Source organism: Onychomys torridus, chromosome 6 (assembly GCF_903995425.1).
Source record: "Onychomys torridus chromosome 6, mOncTor1.1, whole genome shotgun sequence".
NCBI lineage: Eukaryota > Metazoa > Chordata > Mammalia > Rodentia > Cricetidae > Onychomys > Onychomys torridus.
The window spans coordinates 53,807,129-53,829,251 of NC_050448.1; the positions used below are offsets into that span (position 1 = coordinate 53,807,129).

A 22,123-nucleotide genomic window follows, 5' to 3' on the forward strand; every position below is an offset into this window, starting at 1 on the left:
ACCTGACGGGAACCTCCAATTAAGCGTTTCTCTGCATAATGTCTGGCTTGTGGGTCTATGTATCTGCTCCCATCTGCTCTTGGAGAAAGCCTCATTGATGACATGGTGGCAACTGGACAAGCCACTGATCAATGGATATAACAGAATATCATTGAGTTATTTCATTTCATTGGTTTTTTGTTGTTGTTGTTTTTTGTTTTTGGTTTTTTTTTTTTTTGGTCAGTTGTTTTTGTTTCTAACCTAGGTCTCTGTGCTTTCCAGCCTCTATTTCTATCCATCCAGGCAGTGTGGGACATGGGCTCCCTCTTGTGATGTGCTCTTCAAATGAAATCAAATCTTGGTTGGCCACTCCTGCAAATTCTGTGCCACCATTGGCCCCGCAAATCTTGCAGGCAGGACAGATTGTAGGTGATGGGTTTTGTAGCTGAGTTGGTGTCCAGGTTTCTCCTTCAGTAGCCTGCAGAGTACCTTCTTATGCCAAAGAGACTAGAAACTTGGGGGTGACGGCTCCATGCAGGCACCAGCTAGACCTCATCTAAGTTCAATAAGATGTGTAGATGTTGTTCTTGACCATGGAACATGCTGCCAGTTTTCAGAGAGTGGCTGTTGGTCCTAGTATTAGCATGGGTTGTTTGGGGATCTCCACAGGACCCTCTTGGTCAGCAACTCAACTGAATGTAACCCAGTCCCACCACGGGAATCCTTGCCTGGCTAAAAGACAGCAAGTTCAGACTCCATATCACCCATTACTAGGAGTCCTCACTAGAGTCACCCTCACAGATTACAGGGAGTTTTATCACGTTAGGTTTCTACACCAACCCAACCATGCCCCCCAATACCAACTGTCTCTCCCCTCATTCTCTTCCACCACATCACTTTCTCCTTCCTATTCCCATACCAATCCATTTGCAGTTCGCTTACAGCATTTCTTGCATTTCCCCTTACTGGGGAGGTCTGTGTGTTCCCTCTATAGCACTCTCTACCTAACCTTTCTGAGTCTGTGTATTGTAGATGATTATCATTTACTTAGCAGTTAGCATGAACTCATAAGTAGTCACAGCATTTTTTAGTAATGTCCCTTTACATCTTCCCATAACACATTAGTGTCTTCCATCTCCAACAGTATATAGTGAAAGTGTTAATATCTCATCTATCGGTAGTTGTTTAGGACAATAATACAACAAATATATGGGCTCCTTGGAAAATATATAATGAATACATTTTAAATGGTTTTACCTATGCTTTTGAAGGTTTGTTTCTTTAAGCAATCTATATGTCAAGTGTTATAATACTTGATATGCATTATATTTTCTTAAGACCTTAAAAAGATATCCTATAGTAATGTAAGAATTAAAAATAATTAGATTTTAAGCAGTAAAATTAAAAGGTTTTAATGATATCTGCAATTAATTTTCACAGAAAATATATAACATGCTGTTCTATTATACAAGTTACAAGTGATTCTACGTTGTACAAGTTACAAGTGATAATTAAAGTTTATAACTCTCTCTGAGATGTTATGAATACAGCTGGGGATCTGTCTGCATATATTTTTCCTTACTGCCCACACTGTAGTTACACTCTACAGTTTTTCATGAATATTTTAAAGTGAATAGGCAACTGCAATCTTGTCTTTTTGAGAAAAAATTCATAATAAAAAGTGGTAATTGGAGATGACACGATTACAGTTAACAACTTGAAGGCATCATACAGAAAACTTGTCGGCCAGAAGAAAAATATTAGCAACAATGAACTGCCTGATTGTAGAGATGAAAATTCAAATTCCCTTTCCTTATTATACTTTAACATGGGTGATAATAAACACACATATGTTGTTTTGGTAAGCAGAATATGCCCAAATAAAATGGTAATTTAATGTAAAGTCTTAAATATTCAATGGAATAATATTGCATACAATTGAAAAAAATTGGTATTAGAGCACTGGAGATATTTTTTCATTGATCTTTGAAATTCTAGAAGAGTTTAAAATATAATATTAAACAGTAAGTGTCAATAAATATTAATATAGGATATTCCTTTCCCAAGATCAAAAGAAAATATTTCACTGGCAAAGGAATTAGACCCTAAAGTAGAAAATTCCTAAAATACTTTTGAGTTATCAATTTTTGTGATCATAAGGTGTCAATCAAGAACTTTAATTACAGAATTATTAAATAATAACTGGCTGTATAATATTTGGCAAGTCACTTAAATCCTCAATTTCTCACATTGTCTGTCAGTGAGCTAATAATGTCAACAGTAATTACTACTTAAATTTGATGTGACACTCTGTTGTGATAGATTATATACAAACTTTGTATAAACTTAATGAGAGCACATGAAGCATGATGTTGGATATGACACATTGAAATCAGATTTTCATGAAGTTATAGTGGGAGAATAATGGAGAAGAGTACACTTTTGCTTGAATTTGTGGATGAGAAGTTGACAAATATTTCCATTATTCTAAACCTTGGCACCTTTATGAGTGGTGGGTGAAAACAATGAAATACTACTCGAAGCTATTATAACTCTGTAATCTGTTTGCATAGCTTCAAATATGCAAAACATTTTAACTGGAGGTTCAACAATAGAAAAAAAATAAAATTTAAATAGACAAGTGTATTTGGCTGTCCTTATAAATTAAAAAGTAATGGTGGTGTGATATCTATTTTATCCATCCCTATAGTCTCTCATCTACCATCCAATACAATTAGTGTGTTATTAAATCATAGAGTTCAGTCTGGTCCAGAGACATGTATAAATATTTTCTTCTGCAACCACTGACATCTATGTTTCCTAGAAAACATAGTGTTGATATCCTTACAGGTAGATGTTAAACTGAACCAAAAAAAGGTAGTTAATGAGTATTAAACTTTGATATGCTGATAAACATAGTGCTAAAGTAGTTCTAGAAAAATTTAAGCCCATGTACATATATTTTTTTCATATCAAATTAAGTTACATATATATAATTTATATATTTATAATTATAAAGTAATTTGAAAACAGTATATTAAAATTTAAGTAAGATGTTACATTTAAAATATAGTATATTAAAAAGAATGAAATTATTGTTTTTAAATATTGTAACATATTTATGAACTAGTGCATTTTGATTAACTATATTAATTGTTTCAAAATATTGTATGTGAGTATATATTCAGTTATCCTTATCATAATCTGGATTTTGTTACTACCTCTATACTTCTTTTCCAGTCCTACAGAAATAAATATTCAGTTTGAAAATGCACTGTGGAGTCTGCAGTGATTGGGTAGAGCCCGGGCTTTCCAATATAGTCTCTCCCCTAACTGGTTTTAGTGCACTGTAGGATTGAATATGACACAAAATTACATGGGATTTACCATGACTAATAAATGTAACTGTCAAAATTTAAAGTTTTTAAGTAAAGATTCTTCTAGCTAAGCATAAGTATGATTTTATTTTGTCATAAATAAGAAATATCTCAGAAAGTAGGTTCTGAAATGGAGATTAGCATGTGAAACATTTATCAGGAAGTGGCTTTTGTCTCAACATCTGGAGAGGAGTAAAGGCAGCTGGATGAGGATGAAGCTGAGCTGTGATTTAGTGACGGCTATAGGCTCTGCCAAGTCAAAGGCATCTTGGGAGCTGGGGTTTTCTTTCCCAGTGTCTCAAGTTGAGATGTAAGGCAGTTTGCCCTTTTGCCCATGGACCAGCTTTTGTGTATTGACCCTCACAGAAGATGGAGTGATGCAATTCTTCTAAAAGGCCCTCAGCTGTTAGCTCTCAGTAGCCAAACTTCCACAGTTCGATATAGAGTCCCAAGGTATTAAAGGTGTAACTGTGTAGTCCAGACCACTTTCATTTCAAGAACACTAAGATGTCTTGTGAGCAGTAATATTCTGTTATAAATAGGGCAAAGTGTAATGTATTGTTCAGAAAAGAAGGGATTGCTAAGGACAAGTAAAGTTTTGGCTTAGCTGGTCTTGACTTGGATAAATAGTACTTAAAGTTAGTTGTAGAGATACTTTATATTGCCTAATTTGTGTAAGTTTAGTTCACGTGTTTGCAGCTTGACTGGGATATGTAGCCTCTGACCTCAGAAACAAAATCTGTGTGGTGCTGAAGGGATGATACAGGTAGGCAGAATGGTCAAATGACCTCTGATGTCATTGACGGAATACATTAAGATGCGGTGCTGGAGCATGATGATCATGAAGCCTCTTAAAATTTAGCTCCTATGATACAATTTCCACAATTATCAGCTATAAATCTTTACTTTCCTGGTGGCTGCAATTTCATCAATACTGAGGATAATATAGGTCTATGTTATCATCTAATCAGAAATGTATATAGTCAAATATATAATATTTTATAGTTGAAAATATAGAAGTCCCTTACATAGTAAGTGGAAAAGTATAAAATCAATGAAATCTGAAGAAAATGTTTGCCATAATCTTCCCTGAAGTGGCTGACCTGTATATAGACAGAAACGGGTGAGATCTATGATATTCTGCCATGCTTATACACATTTGGAAAGGAATGACATCTTTATATCTTTTGGTTCTTAAGTGTCAGTCCTGCTCTGCCTGTTTCTCAAGTGTATCAACATCATCATATAATACTCAGAAGGATGTTAAGGGACCACATCTAATTCAAACAGGAACAGAATAGAACTCTCTTTTAGTTAGTATTTTATTGCTATAAAGAGACACCATCTCCACAGCAACTCTTATAAAGGCAAATATTTGATTGGGGTGGCTTGCTTACAGTTCAGAGATTTAGTCCATTATTGTCATGGCAGGAAGCAAGGCAGCAGGCAGACAGACATAGTGCTGGAGAAGGAGGCAAGAGTTCTTCCTTCTTGACACACAAGAAACAGGAAGTGGTCTGAGACACTGGACGTGGCTTGAGGACAAATGAGATTTTAAAACCTGTCTCCAAAGTGACACACTTTGCCCAACAAGGCTATAACTACACCAACAAAGCCACACCTCCTAATAGTGCCACTCCCTATGAGCCTATAGATGCCAATTACATTCAAACTACCACAAACCCCTCTCACAGATACATGTCAAAGACTATGTGCTGCAGGCCAGATTTCAACACAGATCAATTATTTTGCTTCTCCACTTTGAAAGCTCACCCTTGGTTAAAAATGGGTAGAATGATGTGGTATTTGCTCAATTCGGGTAAACTTCAATCTCTTCTCATATTAGTACCCTATCATCTGGATCTCATTCTTAGTGATTGCTCTTACTTTACCTGAAAGCAGTCATGTGACCTTTTGCCTGAGATCCATGCTGTGGAGTTGTGAGGTCACCAGCTCCCTTCCTTTCACCAAACCTATACAGGTATCTGTCATGGGGTCTTTCTCTTTCATGAAATTTTATTTGGCATCTGTCATGTGGCGTTTCTCTTTCATTAAATTTTCTTCTCTAACTCCAAACATTCGACACTGTCTGAGTTTATCATGAAATATGGCTTCAATAACACTTGCTTCTAAGATTATTGTTTTTGAAGCAATATTATTAAAATTGGCTTAACATGTGCATGTGTATCATTGCTCACTGTAAAATTCTCAACAAACAGCAATTTTAAAAATAATGTAGTCACAAGCATAACCAAGATGAACTGTTATTTCTCTTAAGTATTGCCTATATCTCCTTCTATGGCCAGACACTGTCATATAGAATTGCACTCATGGTTTTAAAAATGCACACTATTATTAAAAAGAGACATGAATATGTAATATTTGAAATCAATATTTCATTATGGAAGAACTGAGCATGTATGGACAGAGTTCTTAACCTTGAAGACTAGTCATTAGAGGAGAAATGAATAGTGACCCTTTACAGTGAATGGGACATTGCACCTGGTCATGAAGTTGGCAAGAATGTTGAAGGACAGGAGTAGACAGAAACAAGGAATCTGAAGATACAGACATTTCAGAATTATGGAGGAGTAATCATGTATCTGAACGGCCCAAGACTCAAAGAATTGAGATTATCTAATATTGATCAACTATCCTCTATTCATCTTTCCATTTATCTGACTGAATAAGTTTAATTTGGGAAGAAGAAATAATCTAAAATACCAAGTTATATTTTGCCTTGCCTGTACTACATTAGAATGACGTAGGACAAAAATAGATTCCAAGTAAATTTTTAGGTGATGGCCAGTTTTTCTTTCTCCTCCTTCTTTCTCTTGCTCCCTCTTTATTTCCATTTCATTCATTTTATTTTCTTTGCTTCCTTTTCTGTTGTTGTCATTGCTGTTCACAGAATCTCAGGAGGTGGCTCGAACTTTACCATCTATTCACTAGTATCCCAAGTTACATACAAGAGTGTGAATCAGTATACCTGACTCAAGAGATAGAATGTTTTTTAAAGAAATTTAAAGGAAAATAATTCTCCATTCAGAGAACTGGGTTTCCTCAGAACAACACATTAGACTTGGAAGGAAAGTAAGATATAGGCATACATTGAAAGAGAGAGAATGAGACTTCATGATGTCATGTAAAAAGGGACGGAAGCATAGTTCCACATTGAGGTTTTCAAATTCTCATATAGGGACTTCCATTAAGCCAAACCCAGGATTCTTGACATCACAAAAAGTAATTTCAATATAGCACAGTATAAATCAGAGTGGCAGTTTATTTGAAGAGATTATAATGTAGAGTACACACAAAGAAGAAAAGACAATCAGGAACAGTGCTGTAGTATGACATGGGTGACATGGGTTTCTCAAAGGAGAGATGCTTCACTGTCTCCAAAACAGCTATAGACTCCTTTTCGGTATTTTTTGTGGCTAATCTGTCAAGGGTTATCAAACAACCTGAGTGGTGTTATATGGTAGCTTCTGAGGTACACATAACTGAACTATAATTGATAAGGTCAAAGTATAAACATAGAAATTAGGATATCTTCATTATAATCAAAGTATAAATGAGACACTTCTTAAGCATTGAATAGGCTTAGGTCTCAAGCATAGTTCATTGTTATTTTAGCTTGATATTTGCATGTAAAAGGAACATCAATGCTATACTGGCACCCTTCACAGAGATATTGCTAACTGTCCTGGAATTCTTACTTCTCAGTGGCTGAGAGGCTGTAACCTGACATGCATGAGAGGCAATGGGGTCCTGTTCTTTCCTGTGTCCCTCAAACATTTCTTGTCTTTCTATTGTGTGTTTCAGCAGTCCCATAGGTCCCGAAATGCCTTTCAGGGAAGAATAATCAGTTCCTACACTGTAATCTGTAGGGTAGCTCTTCCTTGTTTGTGGGAATACATTCTAAATCTCCAACTGGGAGTCTTAAACAACATGTAAATTCTAAACTTTATATGTACTGATCCATGTATATGTATGCTTTTTATATAGTTTATCAGCTTGTCACTGTAAAATAGTTGTACAAATAATGAAATAGAATAATTACTGAAATGTACAGTAACAAAATACATTCTTAAATTTTCCGTTACTAACACACTCACACACACACACACACACACACACACACACACACACACACACACACAGGGCGGAGGTGACATTGACCATGGCTAAATTAAACTCATGAGAAGCAAAATGTTAGATAAGAAAGTAGCAGTTTATTATTATTTTGGTCAAATGAAACCACAAAGAGCCGGTATGACAAAATGCCAGCAATCACAAGTCTCATCAACTTGACAGAATCTGCAAATACCTACGAGTTGAGCCTCAATGCAGAATCATGACAGACATTTTAAATTAGGTTGGTCTCTGGGTTAGTCTGTAAGGGATCATCTTGTTTAGGAAAATTGGTATGAAAAGATTCAGCGTAAAGGGGATGGTGCACCCTTCCCTGGACTTTGTTCATGGACTACATAAAAAGAAGATAGCTGAACAAAAACATCGCTCCTCTCTCTCCCTTCCTCCATCTTCCTCTCTGTCTCTGCCCTTTTGTCTTTGTGTGTATATTACATGCACTCATGTGTGCATGTGTGAGAGTGAAAATGTGTGTTAGGTGATTTCCTTGACTGCTCTCCACTTTATTTATGTCAGACGACTTCCTCAACTCAAACTCACACATTTAGTCTAGTCAGTTAACTTTTGTGGATCTTGTCTCTGCTACCACATGCTGGGATTACAGGCAGTTCAGGCCTGCTCAGCATTTATGTGGGTGCTGGTGTGCCAGCACCCAAACTCTGATCCTCACACTTGCATATCAAGTCTTTTATCCTCTGGGCCAACACCACAGAACCTCCTCTCCCTCTTCCTTTTGACTGTGGACATAACTTGAGAAATTGCTTCAAACTATCCTGAACTCCCCCCACCCCCAGTAGGATTTTGCACACCAACAGTAAAAAACAGAATGGTATATTTTATATTAGCAGTAAATCTGTGACATTTAGAGTAAAATGCTGATTACTGCTTAGAAACATGTAGCCTTCCCCTACTTGAAAGAATAACTCCTATGGAATGTGAGTAGGCAGTACAGACAAATGGTTCAGATGATGGGAGCTCTTGCTTCCTTTGAGGAGGACCAAGGGTGGAGCCATAGCACTCACATTTGGTAGCTTACAACTACCTAGTGACGCCAGTTTTACAGTCTGATGTCTTCCCTAGCCTCTTCAGGAACTGGCGTACATGTGGCATACAGACATACACTCAAGACACATGAATATGAGTATATAATATATATGGATGTGTGTGTGTGTGTGTGTGTGTGTGTGTGTGTGTGTGTGTGTGTGTTTGTGTGTGTGTTTGCCAAATTAAAAAAAAATTATAAGAATAGAGGAGGCAGGTATGGGATTTGCTCATAGAGCCCCCTGTGATACTGAGTTTCATATTGCAGCAGTAGTGAGTACATTGGTTTCAGTTTTTCTCCATTTAGATCTGTCATCTTAATAAGCCAATTTGCATTATAAATGCATTTTAAAATGAAATGTTTTTCTAATGGGCACATATGGCAACTCTTTAATAAAATTATAGAAGAACTACTTCTTTACATGATTTAAGTTATCCTGTTATATCCATTTGCTCAATGATAAGCACATGTGAATCTTATTTACAAGATTAAATAAAAAGTAAAAATAAATAAAAGGAAGTTTTTTTGTCCAGCTAACAAGGTGGCATGGTAATGATCATTTTTGTAATATTTCCATGTAGCAAGTGTTTGTCTTAACATAATTAAAACAGTTATAAATGGACTATTGAAGTTTATTTTGAATTGATGAACACTATTGTATTTTTCTCTCTTTTCTTTAATTCTCAGCCACCTAGGATACTTATTTACTGTGAGATTAGTAAGGACTGTTTTGTCCTATGAACAAAAAACTATTTCAGTGGTAACTAAGTAGAAGCAAACACACAAGTACTTCTGTGAATACAGAGTGAGGTTAAGTGAGGGTCCCCTGGGGATTTTATACGGATTAATCTCATTTAATACACAATAGTAAAAAGTACCAAGGTATTTGTCCAAATCACCTGTTAATGGTGAATTGGTAAGTATTTTCAGGTTGAAAGGGCATAATCTTATCCTTAATGCAAAATAGTTCAATGGAAAACCACGTGTTTGCTTTATACCACTATTGTCAAGACAGAAGATAGAGCCGAGAAATTCCTTCAATGCTAAGAATAATAGCAACAGTGGGCAATTGAAAGGAAAGAGAAAGCTCTCAACAGTAGTGTGTGTGTGTGTGTGTGTGTGTGTGTGTGTGTGTGTGTGTGTGTAAACTGCTGTTTCCAATATGCTCCAGGAAAACTGGAATATTATAATTTAGAGAACTTAAGCATTTTTCTTCATTAGAACGTAAAACTCATTAAAAAGTTATTTATTTATTTATTTATTTATTTATTTAATTACTTTTTTTTGAGACAGGGTTTCTCTGTGTAGTTTTTGGTGCCTGTCCTGGATCCTGCTTTGTAGGGCAGTCCGTCCTTGAACTCACAGAGATCTGCCTGGCTCTGCCTCCCAAGTGCTGGGATTAAAGGCATGTACAACCACTGCCCAGCTTCATTTAAATGTTTTATATCCTTGTTTTTAAAACCCTCATGGAACAAATAGAATGTTATATGAATAAAATGCTTTTTTGCTTTTTTTTAAACCAACAATTCTTTAATCAACATATCTTTCATAAGAATTTTCAAAATGTTAATTGCTATATTGATTATTTTAAATTTAATTTTGTTTATTGATGTGCATATGCATATGTGTGCATTCCTTGGTATGTGCAGTGTCAGAGGATTCCAAAGAGGTGTGGATCTTTCCTTCTACCATAGCGGATTGATAGATGGTCATTAGACTTGTCAACAAGTGCGTTTACCTTATGAGCCATTGTCCCAACTCATTCATACTGATTTCTAAGAGTTATATTAGGGATGTTAGAAAACATAAAAGATAATAGAATATTCAAGAATTTCCTCTTGACTTTATTTTTCTTATAGGATAGTATGAGTTTCATGTGCTTAAACAAATAAAATTTGTACTGTTGACCATTTATTCTGTCTTTTCAAGTTGTTTTTATTTAGAGAACTGTAGATAGTTTTTAATTATGTTACTTATTTATGCCATTTCATGTTCCTATTCAACTTCTTTAGAATAGAGACTCCATTAGTATTGGGCCTGTGTATGCTGCTCTGCTAACTTATTTCTGTACATGACCTATTCCACAATTCATGGTAACTGAAAAGAAGTTTATAAAAACAAGCATAAAGGGAAATAAAGAAGAAAGAAATAAGTTTCCAGACTATGGAGTACAGGAAAATGTAAGAAAGTAGTAATCTTCTATAGTACATTCTCACAGTCCTGCATTATGCTGATATCAAAAGCCAGAAACCAGAAGAATAGATGAAGAGTCTAAGAGACACAGGAGGGAGGGACAGGAGGGAGGAAGGCATGGGAGAGGACAATAGAATGCTAGAAGCTACAGAGAACGAGGGGTTTGAATCTAATACTTCAATATAAGCATTCTCACAAAGGGGGTGTTTGTGTTTTCTGACTTTCAGTCTCTTATGCAATGTACACATTTACTGGGTACAGAAATTAACACATTTACCTTGCTTTTTGACTTAATCAATGACGTTAGTAACCCTTTTTAAGACTAGAGAAGCCTTGAGCTTAAACTTTATCAAGACTGTTGTGCCCATAACATGATCCTGGTTGTTCAGGAAAATTAATTTGAGAGGGAGGAGGAGAATGGAAATTACCAGGGTATAATTGTACCCCTCTCCATGCATTCTCAAGACACTTTCTGTACTCTCTCTAGCAAGTAAACAAAACCACACCTACAATAAAAAAAATACATAAGCAGAGGAAGGTTTAATCATATTTTAAATTTTTAATCGGCACATAGGATCTCTACCTAATTATGGAAGCACCATCTAACACACACATTTTTATAGTATAATACAATCAGGATAAACATTTACTTTTTGATTTTTATATTTTGATTTCATTTCCTAAAATGATGATGGACTTATGTGTCCTATTAAACTTTTGTTTCAGAATTTGGGATTTTTTTTTTTTTATCATGCCCCATTCCAGTTACCCCAGGCAAAACTTACCATTCCCTCTACTGAACATTATGATTGCACAGTGGGTGTGTTGCAATATCTTTGTTCCTGTTACTGCTATATGAAGTTTATTGTCTGAGTTTTATCATGAAAGGATTCTGAATTTGATTAAGCCCTTTCTGTCTAATGAGATAAGCCTATAGCATCTATTCTTCATTTTGTTCAAGTGCTAACATGTATTTATGAAATTATGCATATGAATGTTCCTTTAATTCTTCACACGATGATCAGTAGATCCTGGGAGTTATCTTAATGTATAATTGGATCAGGCTTTCTAGAATATTGTTGAAGTCTTTGTATCTATGTTCAGTAGAGACCTTTATCTGTAGCTTCCAGCCTTCTATCATTCTCTTTATCTCTCCTGTTACTTCCATCCTTCATCCTCTCCTCTCCCTCCCTCCCATGTCTCTTTGCTTCTTCTTTCTTCTGATTTCTGCTTTCTGATATCAGGATAATGCAGTCCTATGAGAATGTGCTATAGACGATTTAGATCTGCTTCAAGGTTTTTGTGAGTGATCTAAAAATCATTTGTATTATTCTTAAATCGCTGGCAGAATTCAGCAGTGGTGTTATCAGACCTTGGTTTTTCCTATGATGAAAGACATTACTATCTTCTTACTTGTTACTGGGATGTTTTTTATTTCATGAATTATTATTATGATCTGATTCCATCAGATAAATTGTGCGTATGTTCAGGAATTTGCTCATTTCTTCTGTATTGTCAAACTTGAGGGATTGTAGTTCTTTATATACTCATAATAACCAGCGATTTTATTTTGTGAAAATTGTAATATCTCCATTTTCATTTGTGTTTTTATTATTATTGTCTTATTTCTTTTATTTTCTTTTATTGTCTTTCTTATTGGTTAAGGATTTGTTTATTTTATTTAAATAATGATATACAAAAAACAACTACCTTTTAGTGGATCTTTGTATGGTTTCTTCTATGTATTTTATTTCTCTTCTTATCTTCTGTCTTACTTTCTTGCTACTAATTTTCAGTTTTCTTTTTGTTTTCCTAGCTCCTTGAAATGCAATGATAAGCTAATTGTTTGAGATCTTTATTCTTTTTTCATGTAAGTGGCTGCTATAAAATTCTCTCTTAGTACTGATGTTGCTGTATCCTAGATGTTTGAGTATTTTATTTTCTATTATTGTTTGTTTCAATAAATTTCATTTTTTTAAAAATTTTGAATTAATTTTGTGAGATTTTCAATAATGTTGATTTCAATGTATCTACAAAGTTTCCAAAGATACTTATGCTATTGATTTCTACTTTTGCTCTATTGAGGTTTCTAAATAAATTCCTCACAAGTTTAAGTTTTTGAAATTGTTATCAGTACTGTTTTAGGAACAGCTATATGAGCTATCCTAGAGAAAGTTTCAATGTAGTGTTCATCAGGTGGATTCTGCAGCAGCTGTATGGAATGTACTGCTATAAATGTCAGATCCATTTGGTTTAAGTGTAGTTTAGTTCTAGTTGGTTTTCTGTCAAGATATTATGCCCATCACTGAATGAGGGTATTGAAGTACCTGATATTCCTGTATTTAGTTTGTGATACTCTTCATCTGTACTATAATTTTCTCTATATAATTGAGTTCTATGATACTCAATGCCTTTATATTTGGAGTTCTTTTGATTTATCAGAGCCAACTTCCTTCTCATTGTAAATAGTCTCTACTTTTTTCTTTTTACGGATTTGAATAGTTTATTTCCATAGACAAAAGTATGATTATTACTGCTTGTTTAAAAACATCCACTTAAATAGAATACATTTTTTCACTTTTTCTTTTAACACACGTATATTCTAAAATATGACTCAGTTTCTTGTAAGCAGCATGTGGTTGTTTTTGTTTTGCTTTTCATTTTTATACATTTAATCACTCTGATTTTTAATATAAAATTTAGTCTATTTACACTGTTTCATGATCTATCACTGTTTTATTACTGACATTTTGTTACCGAGTTTTAGGGGGTGTTGCAGCTTATTTCTATTTCATTCTTTTATGGTTAATTTTTCTTCATTGTTGAATTTTGACTCTTGTCTTATAATTTTTATTGTGTCAATGTGCTGATTGTTTTTGTCAACTTGTCACAAACCACAGAATTTGAGAAGAGAGATCCTCAATTGAAGAATTGTCTCCATCAGATTGGCCTATAGGCAAGCCTGTGATACATTTTATTGTTTAATGATTAATGTGAACAGACCCAGATCTTTGTGCATTATGTGTTAAGTAGGAAAAGTTGCTGAGTAAACCAGAGAAAGTAAGTCAGTAAGCAGCATTTCTGCAAGGTTTCTGCTTGAGTTGAAGCTTCCAGGTTCTTCCTGGAGTTCCTCTGTTGACTTCTCTTAATGACAGACTCTCATATGGAAGTGGAAGCCAAATAAACCTCTGTTCCCCAAGATGGTTTTGGTCAGTGTTTTATCACAACAATAGAAAGCAGACTGGAAAAGTGTAATATTAGACTTTGCTTTGTTATTTTCACAAGATTCACAAAATCCATCCTTTGATTATAAGCAGATGCTTCAAAATGATCTTAAAAATGAGAGAACAACAGGGGAAAACCATAATTACTAACTACAGGTGTACTTGACTTTTTCCCCAAACTTTCATTTTTGATGGCACTTTTTACATCTTTTGTTGCCTTCTTCTAACATATCGATTTAATTATCATGTACTCACTCTTTTCCCTTTCATCTTGAAGAACTTCTGTTAGCATTTTATATGAAACTTGAGGTGATATTTGTTCAGCTTCTGACTGTTTGGGAATATCTGTGCTCCATTATCTCCCTCATTGCTAATATGTCATCTGTCTTACTTACTGTGTGTTTTCATGTGTGTGTGTGTGTGTGTGTGTGTGTGTGTGTGTGTGTGTGTGTGTGTGTGTGAGAGAGAGAGAGAGAGAGAGAGAGAGAGAGAGAGAGAGAGAGAGAGAGAGAGAGAGTTAGTATGTGCTGTGTGGGTATGTCTGCTTTACTAAGGATTGATCTTAAAGCCTTGTGCATGGTAGAAAGTCCCTCTAACACTGAGCTATAGCTCAAGTTCTCCTTTATACCTGGAGGACAGGCTTGGCTTGGTGATAACCACCTTAGAGACAGTGGGACCTTGGAGAACGGAGCCTAAAAATGAGGCAGACTAAAGTCTCATACAATATTCAGTTTTATTCAGAGCATCAATTTATATCCTGAAGGTTAAGAAAGATCAGCTGAGTAATGTTCTTATGAGTTAAAGGTGTATATAATCACAAGGACAGGCTGAACACAGTAAAAATATGTTTTTGCATAGAGGTATATAAACAATAATAGCCAGTTATAATAAATAATTTAAACTAAACTTACTCTTATGTGCTACACCTGGGAGAGTCGTGAAAGCACATTCCAAGAACAGTTCCACATTGTTTTGAAGAAACAGGGGTCACCAGACACTTGTCTTTTCCTTTGTGTGTGTGTGTGTGTGTGGTTGGGGGGTTACTATAAGCACTCAGAATTCCCTTTGCATGACTTCATTCTTGGACTGTGGCCTGTCTGCTTAGTACATAAACCATGTTTTCTTCTTCTTCTTCTTCTTCTTCTTCTTCTTCTTCTTCTTCTTCTTCTTCTTCTTCTTCTTCTTCTTCTTCTTCTTCTCCTCCTCACCTTTCTCTTTGCCTTGACAGTTTCTTCTAAGAAGTCTACTCTGGGATAACTTGATAAGCCCTTTGGGGTGTTTTCTTCCTTTCACCCTCCACTTTTTAAATCTTTTGTTAACTTTGGAGAGGTTCATTAATATGTTTTGGGCTAGACTTTGTTGAGGTCATCTTTTGACTTCTTTTTACCTGGACATTTGTACCGCTCTGTAGGTTGCTTCATTTGTTCTCAGTTAATTATCTTTCAAACCCATTCACAGTATCAAGTCTTTCTAGAATCTCAATGATCTAATAGTTGTTATCTAATGCTGTCAAATTACTTTTAAAACTTTTTTGGTCCCTCTTAATTATTTATTTTTCCTGATGTTTTTCCTCTTTCAATATATATTTATATCTAGTTTGTCCTCAGACTTGCTTAGTTTGTTTTGTTATTGGTTTCTGAATGATTTCCATTTCATCTAGTATAGTTTTCCATTCCAGGATTTATGTTTGATTCAAAAGACTGTTGAATCTCTCTGCTAAGTTTATATGACAAATTATTCAGCTGTTTTTGGTCACTATTTGAAGTTCATATTGTTTCTTAAAATAGTTTACATTGTTGGAGACCTTGCCTATTACTACCTTATGATTGGATTTTGGTACCTTATTCCATTATGGAATTTAACAATTACTTGAAAGGTTTATTTATAAACATTGAAGTGTTAGATATTTTTAAACCCTTAAAAACTTTGCTTTTAATATCCCCTAGCTTTGCCACAGGATGAGTGCCTATGCATTCTTTATCTCCTGGGTGTAGTCAGAAGTTTTCCTTTGTCCTGCCTGGTCCGCAGCTGCTCAGACCCAAGTAAACACACAGAGTCTTATATTAATTAAAATGGCTTGGGCATTTGCTCAGGCCTACCACTGACTAGCTCTTATACTTAAATTAACCCATAATTCTTATTTATGTTTAGCCATGTGGCTTGGTACCTTTTTTCAGTTTTGCCTTCACATCTCACTTCCTCTGTGTCTGGCTGGCGATTCCTGACTCAGCCTTCCTCTTCACAGAATCTCCTTGTCTGCTTAGCCCACCAATACTTCCTGCATGGCTACTGGCTAATCAGCATTTTATTTATCTACCAATCAGAGTGACACATTCACAGCATACAAAGTGACATCACCCATCACCTGGGTAGACAATGAGACTACTATGTGCTTTCTGAGGTTGATGAGGGGGTGGAGTGATAACTTCCATACCACTAAGGCCCCTGAAATGCTCAACTATCTAATAAGAGCACAGGAGAAGAACCCAAAACCATGGACTGAGTTACCTGCCAGATACAATGTAGGCTAGATTGCAAATATGTCCTACCAGGGCTATAAGCCTGAGCTTGTCACCAGGAAGAATCCCAAAATCTATCAAATCCCACAGATACTCGCTTGAGGTCAAGAGTCATTGTTTCTTACAGTTGCTGGATTTTACTATGGCAAGCCTGGCCATAAGATGCTCAGCAATTCAAAAACTTACACATCTATTCCAATGCAGACAGCATCATTTGTCAGACTGCACTAGCTAAATTTAGAGAAGAGATGGTGGAGGGAGTGCCTTGGTCACCAAGGAGAGCACTAAGAAGGATAGCACTCAAGGACTTTTAAGTACAACCATCTCTACTGTCTCCGTAAATGTATCTCAGGCCTGAACCTCAACTTTCATTATGGTAGGACAAAACCACGCTGTTAGGTGCAGATCTCTTTTCACACAATATAGATCCATAAGCTTCACCTGTATGGAGTGTCCTGGATAGAGGATCTTTTGCATTTAGCCTGGTGTTGATTTTCACTATGAGAGCCCAGTATTCTTTCAAGGAAACTTCTGTGGTTCATTCTCCATTTCACCATCCACCACAGGGAGATTTTTCTCTGTGCTGTGTGTTCCACACTTAGAAGAGTGCTGACAGATTCAGTTCCTCACTATCAGTGTTGAATCCAGGATCTTCATCCAATCTGTTATCATAAAGCAAAAGCTGGAGTGCCTGGTCCAGCATGGTGTTTCCCATAGTAGGTCTATCTCTAAGTTCCAAGTTAAGGACATCACAATCTCTCCTCAACAAAGAAGCCACCTGTCCCATGATGCACTTCTTGGAGTTTGGAGATCGTTAAATAGACAGTTCTTTCCTTCTTGACTTCAAATGGGGCTTTGCTTATGACTATGCTAGCATGTTGCTATCTTTCCAGAGTTCTAAAAAGTGCCTGATTTCCATAGTTCTTGTGAATATGTTTCCTTGCAAAGTAGTTATCACAACTGATATTTCTCCAAATATACACCTCTTAGTGATTTTTCCCAGAGTCTTGCTCTGATCTCAGTTAAGGACAATTTTGGCTGTCTTTTTTAAATATATATATTTATTTATTTTATAATTAACTTGATTTCACATATCAGTCATGGATTTCCCCCCATTCTCCTTCATCCTATCCCCAACCCTCCTCCCTAGTGCACTCCCCATTCCCACTTCTTCCAAGGCAAGGTCTCCCCTGGAGTGTCAGCCCAGCCTGGTAGACTCAGCCAAAGCAGATCCAGTCCCCTCCTCCCTACACCAAGGCTGAGCAAATTGTCTGTCTTATCATAAGCAGTATTTCAAACTCTGGGGCAGTGGCTGATAAGAGTCACAGTTAGAAACTAAGCATTAAGTACATGACTAAAGAATAATAGGGAACATAATCCACTTGAAAGGAAAGTTTAAAAAAAATTCTAGATCAGAAATGATACAATATCAAAGCATTGAATTATCTCTAAGTTATGGCATTACTTAAAAATTTCTGTAGACATTTTATGGAGATAAAAGAACCAAACTGTCATACATACTAATTATAGCAGCATGCTGACCTTGAGCTGTGTAATCATAATCCAGTTTAGAAAAAACAAAAATATTCAAGAGCATCAAGTACTAAAAAGCTGAAAATTCATTTTTATGTCTAAAAAGTAATTCAATTTTATCAAAAGTTTAGAAAAAATACAAGGCATAAAATGATAAAAAAAAAAAAGTCTTTGTTTCAGCTATCCATTTACAAATTTATGTGATTTAGATGTACCTAAAATGGGTATGTCTGATAAACTTTGGTGTTACTGTGTCCTAAATATGGCCTTAATGCCAACAATGTGAATCTTCAGGAAAAACTACAGTGTGGCATGATCAGATGTACTGCCAACTCCCAGCCTAGAGCAAAAGCATTATATGTGGTCTAATCAATAACAGATGGATAACGACTGAGGGATCCATTGCTTCTAAATGGAAAAGAAGGGCTTTATTTTCCCAAAATGCTTATGGCAGAGATTAGACAGTATTGTTAATCCCTGTGGATAGAATGTGTAGAGCATATGGTATAATAATCACATCTACAGCACTTATTTATAAGACCAGTTATGCCAGATAATACTATGCCCTCCCTACCCTTATTTTGCAGATAGTAGCTTAATCAATAAAAATTTAATACTATCTGCAAGAATATAGTTGATAGTTAAAGTGTAATATTCAAGTGAAGGTTTGAAGATTCAGAATGGAATGGGAAAGACTTCCTCTGAAGATGGGATCAACATACACTTAGCCACCAAAGCAGTGTCATGCAATGTGGGTCACCAACACCCCCCCTCCCCCAAAGAGTTAAAATATACATTTAAAGCACCGTAGGATCCTGAGAATGGGACCAACCCTATCTCTATAACAAAATATATGTAAAATGCTATGTTTTACCACAAGGAAGACAAACACATATGAATCCATAGTCATAGCAGACACAAGCTGATGCCTGAAAACTGGCAGGGGATTATTTAGCGATCTGTATTACATAAAGAGAAATGACTTTTTAAAGTTAAAGGATCATTTTTGAGTGAAAATTACATGAATTGATTATACTTGACTAGTTCTATATGAAGGCAGGTATAATATTTGTATTTATTTTTTTAATTGAGTCATGTGAATTAACTTACAATAAATTAGACAGCTAATAAGTAGCTTTGGCATGACCCAAGTACACTCCTGCTGACTACAGAGATCATGCACTGCCTCACCTTTCAAAACAAGGAGAACAGCAAGCCATTCTGAGGCTGATCTACAAGCAGTAGGAATTGCTGCCTCTGTATGTGGTTGAGTACGAAGGACTGAGGAACCGTGGACACAGCAATGCAGAGATGTGTATAGGAATGTCTGTTAAATTGTGTGAACTCTGCTTTCTGACAAGCAATAGTCACAATCATCAGAGTATACACATGTTGAACCTCAGTTCATGGGTGTACACAGAGTAGGAATGGCAGAGATGGTTTGCCTCACCATGCATGAGGAGACTTGTTATCAACTGGGGCATTAATCCTGTCTGGCTCATGGAAACAGTCATTTGCTTAATAGTTCTTTTGTGAGCAGGGAGTCTGGCCCAATCTCAAATGACTCATCTCCCAGCTAGAGAGGAGCTGAGGCATAAGGGGAAAATAATATCTAACTTCATTTTTCACAAATAATATGAAGAAGGAAGTCGTCACAGCATGCTGCACTTTTCACGACAGAATGCAACTGTTTTTTCTCCCAACATGGGTCAATGAGGAATAGAGCATGGTTTTCCTGTGCAGGTGTCTTCCTGAGTTGGTGTAAATAAAGCAAATAATACAAGCTGAGTAGAAAATGTGCAGATTTGTTAAGTTGTAATGTGAGAGTTAGACAAAGTCTAAGGCTGTACCTTAATTTTGTCATTATAGTGGTTAAAAATAATTGTTCAATAATCAAAAATCTGTTTGTCATTGATTTATTTTTTTACTGCTCTTTAGATTCAAAGTAATCTATTATGTGATTGTTACCTACAAATAAATACAATCTATAGAGGCAATAAGACAAATAGAAACATTTTACTGTATTGATTCTCAGGTGATTAAACAGGAAGAACTGAACAAGGACCTTTCTGGCTGCACTTTGTATGATCTGCTGAAGTATGATGACTTCAATGCTGACAAGCACTTGGCTCTTGAAGAATTCTATAGAGCATTTCGTGAGTACACAGTCAATCCTTATTTCATTTTGCTCTTTTTGTTTCCTGTTGCTTTATGCAATATGGTCCATAAGCTTTATCCCAAAGTACAAGCTGTTTCTTAGGAGAAGTGTTATACCAAAGAGAATTTAAGGATTTGGCTCCCCCCAAACATATGCAAAGCTAGGGGATTTTGCATTTTTGTGGTTGTGCTCTCTTCCCTAGGGTATCTTGTGTCCTACTGACTTTGGTGTGAAAGACAGTTTACCAAGCTGCCTTTGTGGTTGCTCTGGAGGAGGAGCAACACTGACCTGTAGTCACCATGCATCATAAACAATTTAATTACTTATGCAGTGACATTTACAACTTCGTTGGGAAGGCAAAACGAATCAACAGACAAAATTACTGTACATTCCAGGAGGTCTTGCATTTTAGAATTTTCCTTTCTTGCATTGGAATGAAACATTATATTCATGACAATGTATTCCAGAACAATTTATATTTGTTTGAGTTGCTTAAATGTTTCTTAGAATGATGAACTGTGCTTTGTAAAACAAACAAAAAAGCATGAAAATGATTTAGTCAGTATAAATTTTCTATCAGTCTACTCTTTAAAAATAACTGAAAAAGAAGGGACTAGGAAGCCACAACAAAAACAATGAAAGAATCAAAATCGGTGCTCAAGAGAAAAACTAACAAACGCATGGTGTGGGTGCTTGCAAAGTACTAGAGACGCCTATGACACATTGAACTGAGAAAGTGGAAGCACAGCATGAGACAGAGAGATGGATTGGAGCTAGACAGATATACTTAGCAAAAAAGAAACATGATGTACAATTAATGTAAAGAGATTTGCTTTGAAATAAATGGCTTCCATTTAATAGGTGACTACTTTGCAAGGGGTTAATTAAAAATATCATTTCTTTAGGCTGGGCAGATGATTCAGTAGTTAAGACCACCTGATGCTTCTAAAGAAAACCTGGTTTCAGTTTTCCCCACCTCTGTGAGATGATTCACTGTGATCCACTGTTTTCTTCTGGCCCTTGCAACGACATGCTCATACATGGAATACTCATGCAGAGACACCACACATACTCATAAATATAAAAAAAATAGCTGAAGGCTATATATTTTGAGATAAGGTTATAATATGTTCTTAGGATTTAGTCAATTTTGCATGTTCTTTTATATGAAAAAGGATAATTTATCAGACAAGATGACTGAGTAAGTTGTTGGTCCCTTAAGAGGGTTTTCAAAGCTAACATGCCTTGCAAAATAAGGAAATGACAGATATTATTCATTGTAAGTTTATATGAAGAAGGTGAAAGGCATAGAGATAAAGGAAAATTGCTAAGTATTCTGTTAAGCCTATGTCAATTTTGTTGTTAAAACAGTGCATTTCATACCCCATATCAGGCATTCTTTTAGACCTTAAGGAGGCAGAAGAAAAGAGAAAAAAATGATAGTTTATTAGTTAAAAATATATATACATATAATTTAATACAAAACTCAGCATCTATTATTCTATAATGGTACACAGGACAAAATATTATAAAAAGTAACTTATAATAATGATTGGAGATTGTCATCTGTGCGTTGGTGAGTAGGGCCTTTATAAAGCTTATAGCAATATAACTGTTTAGGTTAAGTGGCTTTAAACTTGGGGGAAAAGATCAAAGGTCAGAGAATAGAAAAATGACATAATCAAGAAGGCAGGTACTTGAGATTTATGAGTATTTAAAATAAATTGTTCATCACGAGTATGTTCTGTATGAAGTTCTATTAAAATATAGGTTTTTTTTTTTTTTTTTAGTAACTAATTTCATTAACGATCTGTCTAATGTCCCAACCCTTACCCATATTGTACACTAGGTGAAAACATGAGCTGAATTAAATGAATGAAGTAATACTTAGCATTATCTGGAAATAACTGAGTGATATATAATTTACAAAGCATTGAGAAGAGTGT

At 35.6% G+C, this 22,123-nt stretch overlaps 1 protein-coding gene across 3 annotated transcripts in view; it reads left to right on the forward strand.

The window, feature by feature from the left end:
• Fstl5 (follistatin like 5) overlaps window positions 1-22,123 on the forward strand; it is a 572,741-nt gene that overhangs the window by 292,122 nt on the left and 258,496 nt on the right. For all 3 annotated transcript variants that reach the window (XM_036190876.1, XM_036190875.1, XM_036190878.1), the window contains one exon: window positions 20,055-20,175. In XM_036190876.1, the coding sequence (XP_036046769.1) occupies window positions 20,055-20,175 (121 nt within the window). The remainder of the gene's footprint in view (window positions 1-20,054; window positions 20,176-22,123) is intronic.